The sequence below is a fragment of the Pelodiscus sinensis genome, chromosome 23, assembly GCF_052426305.1.
Source record: "Pelodiscus sinensis isolate ZL-2025 chromosome 23, ASM5242630v1, whole genome shotgun sequence".
NCBI lineage: Eukaryota > Metazoa > Chordata > Testudines > Trionychidae > Pelodiscus > Pelodiscus sinensis.
Window position 1 is genome coordinate 24049839 of NC_143074.1, and position 20101 is coordinate 24069939.

The 20101-nt window shown below is 45.1% G+C and overlaps 1 protein-coding gene across 7 annotated transcripts in view; it reads right to left on the reverse strand.

Moving 5' to 3' along the window:
* The window catches only part of DENND1A (DENN domain containing 1A), a 361583-nt gene that overhangs the window by 4109 nt on the left and 337373 nt on the right, over positions 1 to 20101 (reverse strand). For 3 of the 7 annotated variants that reach the window (XM_075905650.2, XM_075905649.2, XM_075905651.2), the window contains 2 exons: positions 5181 to 5309; positions 796 to 1051 (listed from right to left, as the gene is read on the reverse strand). In XM_075905650.2, the coding sequence (XP_075761765.2) occupies positions 796 to 1051; positions 5181 to 5309 (385 nt within the window). The remainder of the gene's footprint in view (positions 1 to 795; positions 1052 to 5180; positions 5310 to 20101) is intronic. The other 4 variants (XM_075905654.2, XM_075905652.2, XM_075905655.2 and 1 more) reach the window with 2 other exon arrangements.

Sequence of the window (20101 nt, forward strand, 5' to 3'; positions counted from 1 at the left end):
GCCTTTGCTTGGTGTTGCACAAAACTGTCAAAGGGTCTATGCTTTAGTTTTGCACTTGCTAAGGCGGCTCTTCAGAAAACATGCCGCATGCAGAATGAGGAGACTTTACAAATCGATTCCCGGTTTTGGCTCATTGTGGCCCAAAGTGGGTCAGAGGTAGGGTCACTTTGAGTGCAAGCAACCTCAGAAATGAAGAGACCCTGACATCCCCCATCGGCTCCCATTGCTGTAATATCTGAGTGCCTCAGAGGCTTGTCTGTATTTAGGCTCATGTGTGCGTGTCGGACTGTTATTCCCAGCGTACAGAAGGGGAACTGAGGCACAAAGGGTCAAAGTGACCTGGCAGTGGGGATTTGAACCAGGGGTCCCAAGGCCTAGGTTAGTGCGCTCACCACTGCACCATCCTTTCACTTCCTAAACTGCTTGGTATTTGCACTGCTGAGCACCAACCCCAAGGATCTCCGTGTATGACAGCTACAGAACACGGCAGATTCTGGGGAAAAGCCTTTGTCACTGGCTTTGGAGTCCTGCTTTGAAAATGAAGGTTTTAGTTTCACCTTGCTTTTATGTCGCAACAAGAGACCACTGCCTTCTAACTATGGTCCATGCCATGGACAGAGTCTCTCGTTCAGAAATGAATCTTCTAAACACACTGGAACAGGATGGGGCAAATGGATTCACTGACAGTGAAATACAGAATTCCTTCCTACGGGCGGCTGGCCAACGGAGGGCCCTTTAATTCTGCAAACGTCCTTCCATCTCTATCATTTACCTTGTACAAAATCCTGCCCATACCTGATAATCAAACGTACATTGTGGAGCACTCTCCTCTTTTGGGGTCCTTAGGTCTTCCAAGCTCTTGGCTTGGCTGAGAAGTTGAGGCTGCGTTTCCACCTCTAAATTGGTGAAAATGTCCTCCAGGAGGTTAATTTCTGTGATCTGGTCAGGAGCAGGAGGGTTTTGAGGCAGGGCCTCCTCTGCTCTCTCTGGACTGACAGCCTCTTCCCCATCGGCACTATCAGACTCTTTCAGGGCCCGGTATGGCTGAGGCCTACAAGACAAAAATGCATAATCACCTCACATCTGGAATGATTTTCTTTAAAACTCATTTTGAAGTACACAACATAGCAGAGGAGGGAATGACTCCCGAAGAGTGATCCCAACATGGATACAAGACACTTGCCATGTGACCTTTATGGTGCCTCCTGTAGGGGCTGGCTTGAGCCCATTGCATTGGGCTGGATTCTGAACATTTTGGATTCATTTCCCTTTTGTTGCACTTTGAAACGAACGTAAGCACGGGCCCAATTAGGAGACACGTGGGTTTCAAAAGCAAGATTTGCTTCTAAGGATCATTACTACTGCTTAGGCTTAGATACTATCAACACGATAGAACATCCAAAGGCATTTACTTTCACTGCACATTATGCTGGTTGACTTTTTCCATTACCGTTGTGATGATGAAAACAATTTAAATCCAAATTGTTTTAACTGATCTTTCAATAAATACGTTTCTATGAACAGCAGCAAAGAAAGATTGGCAACTCCACTGCCTTCTCTTTTCCTGACAGTCCTCCCAATTCAATCAAGAAAAGGTGGTCATGATTATGTTGCATCTCGAAAAACCATAAAACAGATCACAGGAATGAAGGGAATTTAGAGAAGTTCAGTTTTCAGAGGACACTGACTGCCCTGTTAAAAATCATTTTCCTTGCCCTAGCTCACAAAGTCATTGAATTTTTAAAGTAAAATCATTTTTCACAATTCGTGCTGTTGACTTTTTCCATTTCTCTGAGCTAGGACAAATAAATTAGACAAGTCAGGATCACTTAAAGGTTCTCAAAACTTCAGTGGCAACACTGCAACATTTGTAGGGTAACTTTTGATTGGCTTTTTAAAAACGCTTTCCACTGGAGTTTAGAGTAAAGGGGGAGGAGGAAGACTACTTTTAAGAATAGAGGCTTTTAAATGGAAAGAAATGTATATACACACTCCCTCTGTTAAAGGGATACTGTCAAATGCAATTTGTCCCCTCAGAAAAAATAATAGTTTTCCTCAACTTGTATTTAAAAGAAAGTGGACTGAAAAAGCAGCGATGATGTGGTTAAAACCTCACTAAGCAGAGCTCTTTTGAGCATGTATTATCTGACACTAGCTTTTCATTGTGACTGGCTGTGAGCCAGCCCAACATAGTTGTTTTATGCAGGAAGTTGGATATTCCCAGTAAAAAAGTTCAATTGCAAATACTCTTGTGTTTTGCACACAGTTACATTCTCTGCATTCCAGCTAACTCAGCACCGGCTGTAATTCATGGGGTTTTCTTGCAGTAATTGGGAGGACTGTGTGTAGTTTCAATGATTATACTGGTGTCATCTTATCAAGAGACACTGCAGTCCATGATGGGGAAATCTATTTTACATTTACAGCCAAGCCCTGGGTTACTAGAATACACTTCTCATATGTACGTCAGAAAAACATCCCTTGAACACCACTGGATTTGCATATCAGTTCTGCGTATGAGAGAACAGCAGTATAATGTGCATCCAATTAATAATGAGACCTGACATGCAATTCTGTGCTGACTGGCATTTGATTAGCAGCCAGTCTCGGTGGCATTTAAACAAGGCTTTGGATTAAGAGAAAATATATGGGTGTGTGGAGAATGTAATGGGGAAAAATCCGTCTCTTTCTTTCCATTTTTAAAATATATTTTACACTGTTATATAAAACAATTCTATATCATTTTACATAAAACGCATCATGCAAATTTTTGAGCAAAGTGCACCAGGCTTCATTCACCATTATACAGATGCCGGCATCCAACCAGCAGTGCAGCCAGGAAAAGATGCACAAGACAGAGGCACCCAATAGTGCACATCACTAGCTAATGACTTCTATGGAAGAAACTATTTCCTGAGCAGCAATAAAGAACGAACTGATGCCATGTCTTGTGAAATGCACGTTCGGGTTTGCATGAAGAGGAGCTGGGGCAACCAGGAAGGATTTATGAGGGTCGAAATGCAGCACAGCATTGGTTACAATGACTCAGGTCCAGATCCAAAATCCACTGACGTCCATGGAGAGAAGTTCACTGATGGCAGTGGGCTTTGGATCAGGCCCATTGTGGAGGCACATGAAACATGGACTTTACAGTTGTGAATGGGATTTCCATCTTGAATCTCCTGCACAACATCCCCACAACTCATTTACACCAGATCTTATTGGTAAAATACTGCAGAGTGGCTCCTTTGTGAATTAAATATTTCCAGGGTCTTCTCCCTACCCACGAAAGCAATGCAGGATCTTCCTTTCTGTCCTCAGATGGCCAACTCACGGGGGCCTGAAGTGTCTTCCTGCATTGCTCTGTCATTATGGGGTAATCTTAACCACTATTAGAGGTCTTTGAATTCAACCTCCAATCCTCAAAGAGTCAGCTGCCCTGGCTTCCATTATGTCCCTCCCAACTCCCCGTGGTGCTAGCTGCCCACTTGAGAGCAAGCTGACATTCTCCGTCACGTTCTTGTTACTCCAAGTTTTGACTTTTTCCACATGTGCAGCAACAGTGAGGTCCCCAGGCCACACATCAGAATATTTCTGAGAGCACACCATCTTCGGGACACCACCACGTTAGCCTCTTCCCACAGGCCAGGCACAAACCACCGCTGTTAGTCACAGGGAGACTTGTTTTGGTGACGTGCTCAGATCTGACTGCATGCCAATCTCTCCGTAGGGGAAACTGCTGGTGATGAGGCACTGTCCCGACTTCAGGTACTTCATGCTCTTGATGTCAAACAGTCCAAGAACAGTCTGCCTCCCAATATTCCAACACCTTGCCCTTGACTGTTTGATTGGGGCAGAGTCAGGAAGTGCATGGAGCTGCAAGGCTGAACAGGACTCGATTTCGTAGCAATCAACGTCTTTTTTTGAACCCTCAACAAAGGTTAGTTAGTTCCCACTGGCCCATGAGGATCAATCCCTTGGATCAAGGCTTTGCTGCTCCCTGCCCTCCCAGGAGGTGCCTTCAAAAAGCCAATGACAAACGGAGGAGAGTCTCCACTTCACCTCACCTGAGCTTTTTTCTGCATGATCATTCCAGTTTTGAAGAGGTGTGACTACTTTACACAGGTCTGCTTCATTCTAGTCCATGGACTAAATCCATGGACACTGACAGCCATGCTAGTTTTCAAACGTGGGTGATTTGGAATGATTTCAAAATCCCAGGGGTGATGCCCAAATTCACATGCAGGCATTTGTAACCCAAAACGCTGACTAGCTCTCTACATTTAGGATTGACACATTCTCTGTAGGAGTCTTTGAAAATCGGTCTCAGAAGCATTGGAAGGGTACAGATAAATAAGCACACACAAGGTGTATCACACACATACACTTCTCAAGACCCACAAACACTAAGGTTAAATAAGACTGAATGCTGATTTATGAAACCCCAAGCATCACAACTGTCATCACCTTTACAAATGATGTCTGGGACTGTATTTGAAAATGGAATTTATAAAACATTAAAGTCAAAAGTTCTTGCCATGAAGTACTTCACATTAAGTTAATAAAATGGGAGTTTCATTAAGGTCACAGACAATAACAACAAAATCAACTAACTACTTTGGTTATTTCTGGTGTCATTTTAGAACACACTACGCATGGAGAAGCCTTGGAAATCCTGTGGCTTTGGGAGGAACCGAGGGGGAATTCCTCCGCCAGCCACTGAGGACTTGGTATGGGATGGAACAGAGATGTGGGGAGTAAGAGGGAGGACCTGGAGGAGGCTGATGGCTGCACAGAAGCAGAAGAAGCCCACAAGACAACTCATAACAGACAAACAGCCCTGGATGCAGAAGAGCAACAGGAGACAGGAGGGAAAGCAACACACTGGAAGGAAGAGCTAGATGGCGGGTTACCTCCCACAGAGCCCAAATCACCAATGCTAGGACAAGCTGTGCACCTACATTGTGGGCAACAGCAGCACAGTGCTTCATGCAGTACCCATGCTCTTGCATGCCTCTGAGTGTCAGAACAGTTAGCAGGAGAAATATTAATAAAGTCATCACGTGTTCCCAAAAGGTTCTAAAACTCTAAAAATCCAAGCACAGAAGCAGCAGTCTGTACTGGTGACAAAATTGCCATTCAAAGCCTGAATTAATACAATGAAAGAATAAAGACTGGACCATTCAAAAGGAGCAGAGAAGAAAAAGTTTTCAGAGAAGGCAGAGACAGGATCCTCTTCCTGCTGAAATTCATCACCAGAAGAATCCTCAGAGAGGAAGACTGTATAGTGTCGCATGGGCTTTACAAGGCTGAAGGAAACAGGAAGAGAAAAGGAAGTTATCAGGTTGTCACATTCAAAGCTGCAGAAGGAAGGGAAAACCAAGCTACCCAGGGTGCAATCATTTCTGAACTCAACTGACTTCCAAAGCCAAGGAGGAAGTGCACCGCTTCACTTTTCTGGCAGCAAATACTGTTCCTCTACAACAGTCAGTGCTGCTGCCCCTTGGGGAAAGGTCCTGGGACCTGCAGACCCCTCACCAAAGTAAGAGGAGCTAGGATGGAAACCAACATTCACACCACAATTCCCACCCACCAATCCGACTCCCTTCCAGATTATTCCATTGAGCTGTTCTCAGGTTCACCGTACAATGTAGTGACATTAACTCTGAGCTACCAAGCAGGATAAGCAGAAGAATACTGCTAAAGTGGGTTCAGGAGGACAGATCAAGGGCAAACCTTCTTGTCCCAAAGCCACACAACTCATTGTACATGCTGCACTGCACTACTTACCTGAGATCATGGTCTTCCCAGAAATGCTGTCTGCTAAATGTCTTAATATTGCTCATATTAGAAGTACTGTTGTTACCAGGTGCTGCTTTACAGAAGGGGGTATGTATTATACACATACTATACAGCACATGTCCACATACGATATATTACCCTCTCCCCATTAGTTATATGCTGTGATAAATGCACAATCTTTCTGCTGGAGATGGTGGCTTACCGTTTTTGCCAGTAAGATTTTATACTGAATCTTTTTTCTGTGATGCGGTTTAAATAATTATTTGTTATAAAAACATATATGTCTTGTCCAGCTGATCCCATGTGCAGTGCCTACACATAAACATACACTACCTCTGTCTATGCGCTTGTAGATATATAGATTGTGAGTGTATATGTCTGTCATCAAACTAACAACAGTACACAGATCAGAGCTCCAGGCCCACTATTTTTGCCCCGGAAGAAAATGACAAAGTCCCATTACAAAGAAAATCTCATAACTGTGTCTCCATATGTATAGCTGGCTACCTGGATAGTAAATGCCCTGGGGGAATGCTGCAATTATTGCATTTGGAGCCATAGTAAAATTGCAGAAACCTCCCAGGGCTGATAGTCAGGAGGGGACATGGAGAAAAGAGAAAGCACGTGACTGAGAACAAGATACAGAATGAAGATTTCAAGGACACTGATTTTGTGTATACTTTTCCATTCATAATTGTAGCTGTCAACGGCTTTTTTATTTTCTTTTATTTAACCTTAAAGCAGCTAGATTATGCTTTTCAGTATAAAGCAGTAATAATTTACTGAATATGCTCCCGGGCAAACGGAAGTGGCTACTAGTACTTTGAACATTCGACGTGATCCTCAGTTGAAAAGTGGAGATGGTAGAGTGCCCCCATGTTGGAAATACACTGGACGCAACAGAGAAAAGAGCAATGAAAAATTAGCAGCAAACATGAGAGTGTGCATGTACATAGAACAGGACAAATCTGCCATGCCTCCCTGCAAGGCTAAGCCACTTATGAAACAAACATGTAAGACTGCTTGGAAATATTTGTAAATCATTTTAAAGAACAAATATGCCCCAAAAAGAAACATTTAAAAGATTCAATTTTAAAATATGAACCACATAGCTCTGCATTTTCAACTGATAAGCTTTATTTTACAGCATTGTTTTCAGGTCTGCTTCCAATTCCCAGATGACTTGAACAATGAAAGAGAGGGGAGAGGCGAGGGAAGGGATGATAAATCATATAGGATTATGAAAGCATGCGTCATTTTCAGCCATCCCCATGAGGTCTCTGCCCAGCCACGTTCATTTTATCTGCTGCACACAATGGAGAAAGATCCCAGCTATCTCCGTGAATAGCGAGACACTGTCAGGAGCACAAAGCTGTATCAAAAAATCAAAAGATCAGGGCCTGTTCTTGCTGGCACTGAAGTAACCAGCAAAACCCCTGCTCCTTCAGTGGGCACAGAGTAGGGTCCAGCATGTACAGCGAGGAGCAGGTTTTTAATCTCGTAGATGAGGGAACCATGTTTGCACATTAAATTACAGCAGTTGATGTTACAGGTTAATACGCAGAAATCAGAACTGGACGCAGTGGTGAAAGAGAAACACTTGTTAGCCTTACGGCACAGATGCCTAAATGCCTGGTGGCTCGTGTGTTTGAGATTAGCCATCGGTACTTTCTTAGCACTGTTGTCTGGACTATTCTGTTGAAAGTAAGCTTCCCTAGATGAAAGACAGGGGCTAAAAGCACGTCGAAGCGAGGCAGAACCTTGGGATCTATGGGCATCTCAAGACGGTTTGAGAGGCCACTGAGATTTTTGCGATAAACATTTACTCACAATTAGGCCAGAGTCATTGGGCCTGGGGTGGTCAGATTACTCCAGCTAGAATGGTCACTTGAGCTTTTCCCCTCCTCGTGCGGTAATGGACAGTTGAGGGAAAGTCAAGGGCTGGTGCTGAAGCTACATATGCTACAAAATGTTTGAAACAAATTCCTTCAGACATTACCTTTATATATCCAAGAACACTGCAACTGACGCTGGCGGAAGGGCTAACCTTACAGACGTTTATAGTCAAAGACATTTTAAAAAATGCTTTATCCTTTCTTGACTCATGTATAAACCCCGGTTTCTCTTTCATGCACGTGAATTACCATTTGACAGTATCCCAGCAAACCTACAAGGGTTTCACAGAAACCAGAAGAAACTCTGGATTTCCACAGACTTTTCCTGAGGAATTCAACCTTTTGGTTGTGTGCAGTTAGAGGCTGGAGGTTGTGAATTTCAGATACACCCATTCAGTTCCTTTCCAAAGTGTTACTAATAATCCCCTTTGCTTGGCTAGGATCTGTTGAAATTCAAATTGGAATGAATTCAACATGGAAGTATATTTAATTTGAAAGAGACAGTTCAAAAGACAGACTGGTGGACCAGCTAATACACTGCATTTCAATGGAGATCAATATAACTAAGATGGAAGCTTTAATGATTGTTAATAGCCCCCTTTTTTGGGGGGCTGCAAGGCACCTTACACAGCATAGTGGGATTTCATAATAAAAACTTATTTAAATTCAGCTGCAGCTATTGCTCCATAAAAGATTTTTGTCAAAGACAAGGGACAAACAATCCAAAATGTCCAAGTTTAAATTTTTTATTAGCTTGAGGCAGCGGAATCCAAAAAAAAGAGCGCCTTTCCCTCATTAACCCAATTCAGCGACGATCCTGCAGTCTACCACCCACGACTTGCTAGGATTTCATACACAAAGAGCTGTCTCTGAAAAGGCAGGTCACAGCGAGCCCAGCTACAAGGCAGGCAATGCTGTAGTCTTAGAGGGAAAAAAGGGTCCTGTCCGTCACGACGACAACCCTCATCATCTCCACATGACTGCACCCGCTCCTGCCTACCTAATCTCTAAGCTGAGTTACCATGCAGATGACTTGCTGATCTCTTTCTAATGTTTAGTTTAACATGTCTTCAGTTAGCACTAGCATATGACAGTACTGACAGCCGTGGCTGTTCCTTTTTAAATATCATGTCAGAAACACAGTGCAATAAAGCCAGGGATGCGCTCCATGGCTCTGCGTACCATTATGATAGTATGGATTTATTTTTTAATGAGGAAGATCTGCATCTCAGGAGCTTTTTTCATGTGTCAGGATGCATGGACAAATCAGCAGCACATCATACCGGCCAAAAATGAAATGCTGACAAATGTAGATATTTCAAATTTAATTGACACCTAAATGTACTTAAGATAAAAATACAGAAAATCACTGAGCACTGGGGTTTGGGAATTAATGAAGGGAATTCTATAATCATTTTAAAAGGTTATTTCATTTACACAGAGGGAACTTTAATTTATATATTGTAGTAAGCGATTTGGGTTTTTTTTCTGATTACACACATCACACTGAACAGTGTGGACCCACTTTTATTGTTCTTTCCATGCACCGGGCTACCCACGTTTCACATATTTCTAGATTCTTGGAATTCCTGTGCAGCTGTTCAAGGAAATTAAAGATGCTGTCCCTCTTAGGTGTAGTAAATATGAAGAGAGTAAGGGTCTGGATGTGTAGGCTGTTTGTTACCAATATGAAATGGAGACCAGAGATTACGAACAAAGCACAAATCCATCACCTGAAATATTTATCTGCAGAGCATGGAAAATAATTCAGGCTGGATGCATACTACCAAAAAATTCCAATAGTTGCTTGATTTTTTTGTAATTAGTTTCTGGCACCTTTACATGAGTTTACTGGTGGGAATGATCCCAGGAGCATTGAATGTTAAGTGAACAAGCATCTGAGAAGCATATTTTTCATTCACAAACACAAAAATTCTTACTAGAAATCTAAATCTAAAGAGTTACACTCATCCAGTCAAGTAACAATAGCATGTGACCTGAACATCCAATGAGAGGTAACAACTTGAATTCTGTGTACATTTGGGCCTGGTCTACCCTAGGACTTATATGGCTGATTTTCTAAGTGATGTGTCCACACTACCAAGCCGTAGCGTTGTCCTTAGGGGCCACTGATGTTGATTTCAGTACTCCCACTTTTCACGAGGAGCAACGCTATTCCTGATCTTGCACGGCTGAATTTACGATAGTGTAGATGCAGCACTGCAATTAACAGGAGATATTAGTTTAACATTGTTTGCTTATCTCAAACAATACCAGCCTGCACAGAGCACACTTCCACTGCAAATATCAGATCTTTTTGCCAAGGCAGGTTATATGTTCGGTAGATTCTCACTAATTTACAGACAGAGAAAGGGAGGCCCAGAATTCCAGTTACTTGCCCAGTGTTACATAGGAAGCTGGCGGCAGAACCAGGAACCAGACCCCATCGGATTCCATGATCATGCTCTCTTACTAAGCAACAGGAAGGTAAGGGGACTTTTGAAAGACTAAGCCTCCATATTAGAGTTTTGGATGGGGAGGGCCCTGGATGGCATCTACACCTTCAGATATTGCCATCAAACCCCTGTGGCATTCCTTCTGATTGCTACCGCTTCTCTCCGGCCTTTAAACAAGACTAGCCTCACGTAAGAAAAACATGCCATGAACATACCAGTGACCACCAAATTCTATCTACAGCAGAGGAAAGATACCAGTTGGGAAGCTTTAAGGGTGTTTTCATTTTAAGTTTAAAAATGTTGGGTTTTGGCTAGACCCTGACCCAGCTGTGCTGGAGTCCCAGAGAAAGCCATCTCTTCTCATGTGCAAGTGCCAATGGCCCCAAACTGTCTTTGTGCCACAGAAGTCAACTCAGAATTTGGAGAGGAAAATATAAAATACAGAAAAGCTTAAGTTTTGTGTGTAAGATCACACGCATGCCACCAAGTCCTGAGACTTGCTGTGCGTGCTCACAAGAAGGCTGTGAAGGACAGTTGATGCTCTAGACGTGAACACAAAAAGGACTCCCTGCCACGTTCCTTCAAACACCTTTCCAGAGTCACTGTGTTGAGCAACAGACCTGAGGAGTCCCTCATGTTCATGGCCGGGTCAGAACTCGCTTGTCTGAAGCACACAGCTTTGCCCCACACTCCTCGTCCTCCCTGTAAAAATCTGTGCAACAGGGGAAAAGCCACTACTGCAGAGGGTCACTTAAGAGTGAGGCATGGTTCTTCCTTCGTTTGTCTTCTTCAGTCCCAAGATGGGCTTCTGTTTTCAAGGCCCCACCTTCTTTGCGCCTAGCTTCCTGCAGGACAGCTGTTTGCCATGCAGATGGGGAGGACGGCAGGCTGCAGATCTTTCTAAATATTCTGCAGTGATTTTATTTATTCATTTGTGTCCCGTTGCATTTGCCCAGTTGGGATGCAGGCTGGCCTACCGCCCTCCCCAAGAGAGGTCTTTGCTTACAATGGTGCAGCACGAAACCTCGGCATCCTACCCAGTGGCTTCCACGTGGCAGAGGCGCCACGCAGCTGGCCAGAGCAAGTGGAATGCCACGCGTTTGATAAACTATCCCCGTTTAACTGAGCTGCCCTGCTGATGTCAAGCTAACTTCAGTGCCGTGAGCCCCCGACCCCAGAGCAGAAAGGTTTCATTCATGCACCAATGGGAAAGGCGTTCGGGTTTGTGCAGCTAGTCCTGCATAATTTCTCAAAGTCGTAACGAACGGCTGCGGAGACAGTGATGTTGGTTTAGCCTGCCAAAGAGCCTCTGGACTTGCTGTTAATTGTGAGCTTGACCTTCTGCTTTTCCATTTTAATTTCCACCCGCTCTGAGTGCCCTGGAAGCCAGCGAGTCAATATTTACTGTGAAGGAAGCAGAACCTAGCGCTCTCCCTGGAAGCCCACTGTGCTCAGCAGGCCACCTGGACAGGTCAGGCAGAGGCAAAAGAGGTCGACATGCAATGAAAAGGGCCTATCCCGAGCCAGACCCCTGCTAATGTCAGGTCTCCGCACTGCAGGGTCAGAGACAGAAATAATTAAACTAGAATCAAGTTTTAAGAAATAAATATCAGTCTCGCCAGCTGCCCCCCTTAGGGTGAGTCTAGATTACATTCCTCTTTCGAAAGAGGAATGCAAATGAGCAAAATCGAAAATACAAATGAAGCGTTGATTTACAAATCTCGTGCTTCATTTGTATAATCTCATCCGATCACTTTTTCGGAAGAGATGTTTTCAGGAAAAAAGCAGTCTAGAAAGAACCCCATCTAGATTGGTTTTTTTCTCCCCTCAAAAAAATCTCTTCTGAAAAAGCAATCGGAAGAGATTATGCAAATGAAGCGCAAGATTTGTAAATCAGCACTTAATTTGCATTTTTAATTTCCCTCATTTGCGTTTCTCTTTTGAAAGAGGAATGTAGTGTAGATGCACCCTTAGTGATTTCTATACACATCTCGGTTTGTGTTTAGAGAGTGTCATGGGTCACACATCTCCCCCCAGAATGGTGAGCCAAAACGGCCTCGGTTTGCACATGCCAAGGGCTAGTGGTACCCGATCGTAGCGCTGCCTCTCCGCTGATTCACTGCAGCCCTTGAATAAGACACTTACGGCTGCCTGTCCGAGATGCTAATCAATCCATGCAAGGCTCGGGGTGCTCAGCCCTTCTGAAAATTAGCTCAGTAGCCTCTCTGCATGAATCTCCTGCCAGGGGAGGGGCCGTGAGGGCTGTTTGCAAAGTGCTCTGAAGATGACAAGTGCTGCACAACAATCACCTGTTTTATGTCTCTTTGCTGGGCCAAAGGAAACTCAAACGGGATGGCTTCTGAGGTTCCCCCCTAGCTACAGAGCTTTCCTTGTAGCCTACCAGGTCAAGCAGGGGAGTGCTTAAGAGTCCTTTCTAAAAGCGACCCAACTTTCTGATGTTCCTCCATAATAACTGGTTAAATATTTACCATCAAAACAATTTCTGATGATAATCGGCTTTTTGGATCAACCAGATTTTTTTTCCAAAGGAAACATTGTTTTTGTCTAAAAATTCTTTTTGATGAAAATGTTAGGTTGTTTTTTTTCTGAAAATCTAAAAGCTTTAGTTTTTCAGGGGCTGAAAACAGATATTTTCAGTTTTTTGATTTTATATAAAAATCTGGAAAATCCCAATGAAAAACATCATTTACATAAAATCACTTCATTGACTTTTTCATGGGTGAAATAACTTCCCACAAACTCTAATAATGCGTGGGGCATAACGACAGACTGTCAGTCCGGCAACAACTCATGTGCTTTGGGAAGGTGCCATCACTACCTTCGCATCAGAACCTTTTCAAGCTTTTTATTGTAACCAATGATCCGCTACAAAGTGAACACATGCACTCGGGAAATAACTTTCTTTGCTTGGGCAGGAAATACTAACGCACAAATCTAGAGCTAGTTTATGCCTTCGTGTTAAACAAGTGCGCTGAGAAGCGTAATGTTGAAGAAGGATGCCTGAGTGGTAGCTGGCTTTTCAGAGGATGGCTCAGAGGGATTCTATTTGCCGGACTCCTTAACGTTGTACTTTTCGTCTCCTCCCACTGGAAAGAAGATGCAAGGCTCAAAGACTGGGTTGGCATTTCGGAGATGTTGGACAATGCCGCTATCGGAGTCACTCACAACCAATATACCAGAGAACAAAAACCTCCTACTGAATACAGGCTCCTCCTTACAAGCCCTGCCACATACGAGCATGGAGGGAGATTCACAGTCTAGTAAATCGTTTGCCATAGTGTCAGTGCTATTTTGGTGGAGTTTGATGGAAGGGAACAGCCACACTCCTCTCCATACTGACATTTATCGGGATGCTGATTTGGGCTTCCCTTTGTCGTTCTCTTTAGCAGCATCGCAGAGGAGAATGCATGGGACTAGATTCCCCCTGCGGGTAGTGGCAGAAAAACACCTGCTGCCGGGGGCACTGGTAAAATGAAACAATTGTAATTGGCAGAAGGAAACAAGACCGCAGGAAGCCAGCTGGTCTCCCCTGCTCCTGGTCCATTTCCTAACCCTATCCGCAGATGCCTGGGCCCGGCGGTCTCGCACTCCCTACAGAGTAAGGGAAATGTAACTAGTGCTGCACAACTAAGACATTGCATTTCTCTCTGGGGAGGAAGTGGGATGAGGGGCAGGCACAGGTTGGGAAATTCAGCTGTTTCAGTGCATCATGGAAGGACGCCATGTGTACGGAGTTACGCACAGAAAGATTCCCATCCCCCCTCGTTTCCAGTTTCCAGTGAACAAGAGACTTGAATTAGATCAGATAAGCAGCCAGGTAGATTCACGGACAGGTTGGACCTCTCTGGTCCAGCACCTTCGGGACCTGACCCGTCCCGGATGTGGGATCGTATTTCTGCCTCCCCAGCTACCAGACCTCCACAGTGCTAGACCAGCCACAGGTCCCCCGCCCCGCCAGTCCCAGCCCCCTCTTCCCTGTCCTGCTGGGAAACCCAGCTCATAGCACACCAGGCTCCCGCCCCACCAAGCAGCCCAGCTGGGGCACGCTTGGCACCCTAGACGACCAGCCCAGCTGCAGCACAACGCTCCCAGCCACTCTGCTGCAGCGTGTCTGGCTTCCAGCCCCTCCAGGCAGCCCTGCTGTGGCATGCCAGGCTCCCAACCCCGCCGGACAGCCCCACTGGGGCACACCTGGCTTCTCAGCTGCGGTGTTCTTGGCTTCTGGCCCCACCGGCAGTGAGCTGCCAGCAGCCCTCAACCTTGCCAGTCCGCAAGGCACCAGCCCTACACCAGGATTCTCTGGTCCTGGAACATTTGTGGACCTGCTGGACCACGGGTGTTGCCCGACCAGGAAGTCCTGGTTTACAGAGGTTCAACCTGTATTCGTACCCCCATGTAAGTATTCCCAGGGCTCTGGCTGTTAACCAGTCACATGAATGGCAGCTGTGGGCAGAGAGATTTCTGGGCATGGTTTGGAGGGTGCTCGTTTTAGTGTCAGTCTGAGGAGATTGTCCTGCACAACGCACGCGCCCAAGCAGAGTAGAAACAGAATACACCAGGCTCTACCTGCAGGAAGGAAGCAAATGGACCAAATACCTGCTCCCCCAGAGCTTCCTCGGGCAAGGGTCCCACAGCTTTCAGGATCAGGTCTCTGCCCTGGAGAAAGAGAGGGCTTTCCCAGTGTACTATGCGCATGGCAAAATGGGCCTATTTGTCTGAGGGCCAAGTCACTTCCAATGACGCCACTGGGCTTCACGAGCACGCCTCCGGGGGACGGGAAAGAAAAACGGGGGATTTCCTTGTTCTGGTTGGGTTTCTTTCATTACTGCGTCCCAAACGCACTCTGCCCTTCCCATGGAAACACAGAGTATTATTACTGCAGAATCTCCCTTTCCAAACACGTTGGAAACCTGCAGATCACAGCTCTGCTCACAGGCAAAGTCAGCAGCACACGCATCAGGATTGCTGGGGCGAGAGGAAGGGTCCGTCTGATGGGGAAGTTCTCAGGAAAGCAGAACTGGTTAAGGGATGTGGAAGAGAAGGGATGGGAAACACAAAACCGGAACCACTCACCACGAGCCGGGAAGCACACGTCAGCACTGGCGGCGTTGTGCTCCTGGCGAACGGAGTGGCAACCCAACTGCTACGCGTGTCATCAGGAGGAAATGCAAATCCTTCTGCATCCAAATCATTCTTCCCATAAACTAAGCTACTGTCTCTTCCGAGCTGGGCTCCTCCTCCTTTGGGGGGAGCGACTAGTCGACTAGTCGTTCACGTCCCTACTCCTGCATCTCTCAGACCTTCCCACTCTCACCTTCCAGCTGGCAGTGTCGAGGGGAGAAGCATTTGGCCCTGTGTGGAAGATGCTGCTGGGGAAGGGTCGTTCTGCCATCGGGAACGATTTATTGCTTGGCAATAAGAACGAGGACATTCTACAATGCAGAAGCAATGCTTTCACTCTGAGGAGACTCAGAATGATTTGTAGCTATTGCTGACGACGCTGTCACACCCAAAGATCTCCCTCCGTCTAGCCTGGGGCCTCGCTGTGACGCTCCTGGACTGCAGGGTCCCATCTGAGAAGTGGAGAGCCTCACTTAAAGATGGAAAACAAGAAGCTATGAACAGGGTGGCAGTGGGTGGGGAAACAGACAGGGAGCCATCCCCGGCACCAGGTCATTTCACAGGGTGACACTGTGATAGCTTTGGCAGAAACACTGGAAGGTTTTTCGTCAATTGTTATTTTTAGAAAGTTCTCCATCAACCATAACTAACTCCAGAGCTTGGCCTCTCACGGTATCTCCTCCTTCCTGGGAGAAAGTGTCCATGCTCGATGGTAACATATTTATTTGCCTGCTCCCGCCCACCATCTCTCAGTCGTCTCTCCTCCTGAATGTCCCTAGTTCTTCTGGAAATGCACCTGAGCTATCCCCACAAGGCCTCCGGGGTTGACGATGGGCCGCTCCTCTACACAGGCCCTTCCCCCCGCCCCCACTGCGAGGTTAGCAGCACCCCAGAGTGTTTCTGTTCTGCCTGTGAAGGACAGGCATGAATCCCAGCAGGAGAACGTCTGTCCAGTTGCACAGTACATTCTGTGAAGTTCCTGAGCTCCCATGGGGCAGTTGGGCCCCTCTTGTTGCTCAGCCCCCTGCTCTTTGCCCTCTGTCTCCCTCCTCCCCTGCCATTCAACCAGTCTCCTCAGCCCACAAAACAGCTCCTGAAATCGGGAGCTCGCGGGTTCAGCAGGGCTCCAGCGGCTGTCACGACTTGTCCCCAGTGTCCCAACTCTGGGGCGAGTGGGGGTCGGGCGTCTCTGGCTGAAGCTGAACCCTCCCTGCTAAACGAGCACCTGCCTGACACACCACGATTCTCCTGGAAGAGGACCCTGCACTCTCCGTTCCTGGGCCCACAGGGGAGACCAGCCAACCCTGGGGCTTGCAGGGCAGAACACAAACGTGCCATGAGCCGTACAGTCACTTCCACAAACAAGGGGGCTATTGGGATTTGTACAGTAAGATCCAGGGCCCCGCCACTTGCTACACACCAAAACTGAACTGGCCTCGTTTTGCTGCCACATCGCTATGCGAATTCACATCTAGTGAGCCGTCCTGTATCACCCTGAGTCTCCATAGGCATTATTGCCTTACTGGTTTCTCACACGCACTGACTTTGCATGATCTTTGGACAAAAGACTCCCATGTTTTAAAGCCGACTCTCATTTTGTCACATTCCATTCATATTTCTGGCCTGCCTCGATCCCGTTGTTTTTGTTCCCCCGACCTGAATGGTGTTTGCACCTCCCGCCCATTCGGTATCATCTGTGGGTTTCATTAACAGGCAATTCATTTCCTCTTCAGCCCATTCATAGAGCTGACGGGGACACATTCAAAACAAAATGGAATCTGCCTGAGGAGGGGAAAAAGAATTCCTGCTGGTGCCTGGGAACCCTTCGGTTTCACCGCCAGGTGAAACAAGGGTTCACCCTTACAAAAGAAGGGCAGCCTGGCTGGTCATTGAAGAGAGAAACAGAAGACAAATCTGTATCATTGGCAAAGGCAGAGGAAAATTACAGATAAAGGATAAGAAACAAATCTTTTGTTCAACTCTGCCGACAACTGGCCTCAAGAGAAATCTGACCAGCAAGGAACTCTTCTGCGTGCATTAGAATGATAATAGCAGAAGGCTGCATTAGTCTAGTTTCACCTGAGTGCAACGTGAAGGACAAAACCTAAAGATGGGCCAAAACCAAGCAAGAGGGAAAAGCAGTGTAAGCTGTTAGAAAGAAATCCTGTCTTTGTGGTTTCCTTTCAGAGAGACACAAGAGCACTCTCCCCTCCTGGGAAATGCAAAGGATAATGGCTTGTAGGAAATGGCCATGAGGTCCTCTTTTTAACGAGGGTCAGCTATTCTTTTAAATGTTTTTCATTTATTTAAAATGCTGTTCTGGGGTAAATAGTGAGGAGGGCGGTTAGGATTAATGAGTCTCCTCCTGGTCAAAGGCACCTGCCCAACCACGCTTCAAAGGCACGAGCCATTTATATTAGCTTTCTTATTAAGCAGAAGATGCGGCATATTTCTGACACCACCACACCACTAATCCTGGCTTGAGATCTTGCCCGAGGTGATGCTCGGGAGCCACACATATCATGCTCTCTGGTGAAGATTGCCATCTTCTATCACAACACCTTGAAGCGGCATCTGCCGCCTCTTTCTTTTCTCATTCATCTCCCCAGTGCCAGCATGTTTTTGTTTGAATTATTTTTACAAGGTGTCTAGTCTATTATATACTGTAGGATTAACTGTCTGGCTGGAGGCTCCCTATGTTTGCTAAAGTTTATCCTGCCAGTTAAAGTTGATGACAGGAGAGAAGGAAAATACGTCCAACTGCTATTGTGACATGACATCTGGATTTGGAGAAACACTGAAGCTGGGACAGATCAGAAAGATTCAGAAAAATACTGGCACCACACACCAAATGTCACTGGCACCAGAAGCAACTCCCTTCCCACCTCCAAGCTCCTGATGGTCACATAAAATGTAAAAAACTCCTCTTGCAGTGAAATGCCAAAATGTGATTTTTTTTTTGCCAGAGCATGAGCCTAAATAACAAGTCAGTTTATGGCAGCAAAGAATCATCAACACACTTTGCATTCACAGCCATTTCCACAATACAGCAGTTTAGTGATTTGTTGTTTCAGTTGGTGAATTTTCAGGAATCCTTAGCAAACTAACCTGTAAAAAATTAACATTTGGAATGGAAACGGTATTTGTATTTAACTGGTCGGTATAAACGTCAAATACTGGTGAGTTCTTTCAACCAAATTTCCTGATCTTATATCATTTTCATTCAACATGAAAGGTAAATAAAGTTTAGGAGCAAGTCAGGCAGCTTAATCCAAAAATGTGTAATCCTTCCTACAAAATATGAATGGTAGTTACACTAATTCCTTTATCCTATCCCTGCAGTCTATTAGTCATGCAACAATTCAAGGATCAGTATGTTAATGAAATGATTCACAAAATATATTTCCTTATGTAAAAATGAAAACTATAATCTTTATGCAAGTAGAGCCTTCCACAAAGCACCATATGCCACGCGAACCCCTGTGTTGGACTGACTTGCAATCTATTCCACAAGAGGGCAATCAGATTCCACTATAAAAAATATAGGATGATTGTGCATTGGTTTAAAAGTGACCAGCTATTTCCAGCTGAATATAAACTACAAGTGACACTCTCTCTCTCTTCAGAATTGAAAACAAATAAGTTCACAGAAGCTAAGTATTTTCAGGTTCAAAGTTTTCAAATAGTTTCAGATTTACCAGTTATCTGCAACCTAGAATACTGCCATGATAACCAATCATCTCAAATTAGAGAACAAACAAATAACATGGCCTGGACAGGACATGGATGCTTACTGGGACAGTGGCTGGAAAGGAAAGCTAAGATCAAGGCTATTTTAGAAATGGAAAGTAAGTTCACTTTTCAAGCGTTCAATTAAAGACATTCCAAGGGAAAAAATATACATTTAGTTTTGTAAGTCTGGTTCAGGCAACTTATATTTACTTTCGTGTCCACTATTCTTACCTTGCTGCCTGAATGTTCACCCGGCGAGTGCCAAGCCCCTCTCTCATGACATGAACAGTACTGCTCAGAACACTGTTTTCTGCCTAAGATCAGTGGTTCCTGGCAGCTGGCTTCCCAATTCTGAACTGAAATAAGGCCACCTACTTACTGAGACACTCGAGTGCAGCAAACTAGCAGACTACTTTGGTAAGCAAACAGAAGTGCCATGTGATCGCTTCTTTTGCAATCGGAGGTAGTGTAAACATTGACATTCTAAATAATTTGCTAAATAATAAAAAAAGGTGGAAATTGATGCTACATGAAATACATCTGTTGGATATTGTAAGTGTTCTTTAGGCTGCATTACTAAAGAGGGATATATATTCTCTCTTCAGATTTATACTTGGTGGCCTACAGTTTAACTACAGGTTGGAAAGGCTATTGCAACTGAATAAACTACTCAACAAATCTGTATCTTCTATGAAGTCCTTTGTTTGGTAGCTTTCATTGACAAATCTGCAAAATCTTCTCTGTTCGGGATAACAGATGATGATGCATTATTGTTTTGAACAACAAAAGAAGCTGGAACGCAATGCCTGTGGGTTGTTTGTGTGCGATATCCTTTAGTTACAGGAATGAAACTTATTTATAAAAATGATTTAGAGAAGTTTTCAATCAAATCTACAGAGATTATGAAATGTTAACTACCCAACACACATTGTACACTATAAAGCCTTCCCTATAAGGCTCTCTGTAGAACCTCAACTGGCCTTCAACAATCACATAGAACCAGCCTTAAATTTCTCCTCATAAAACTCTTCCTGGTTCCGAGGCAAGGCCAGTCGATGATGGCAGGTTCTAAAC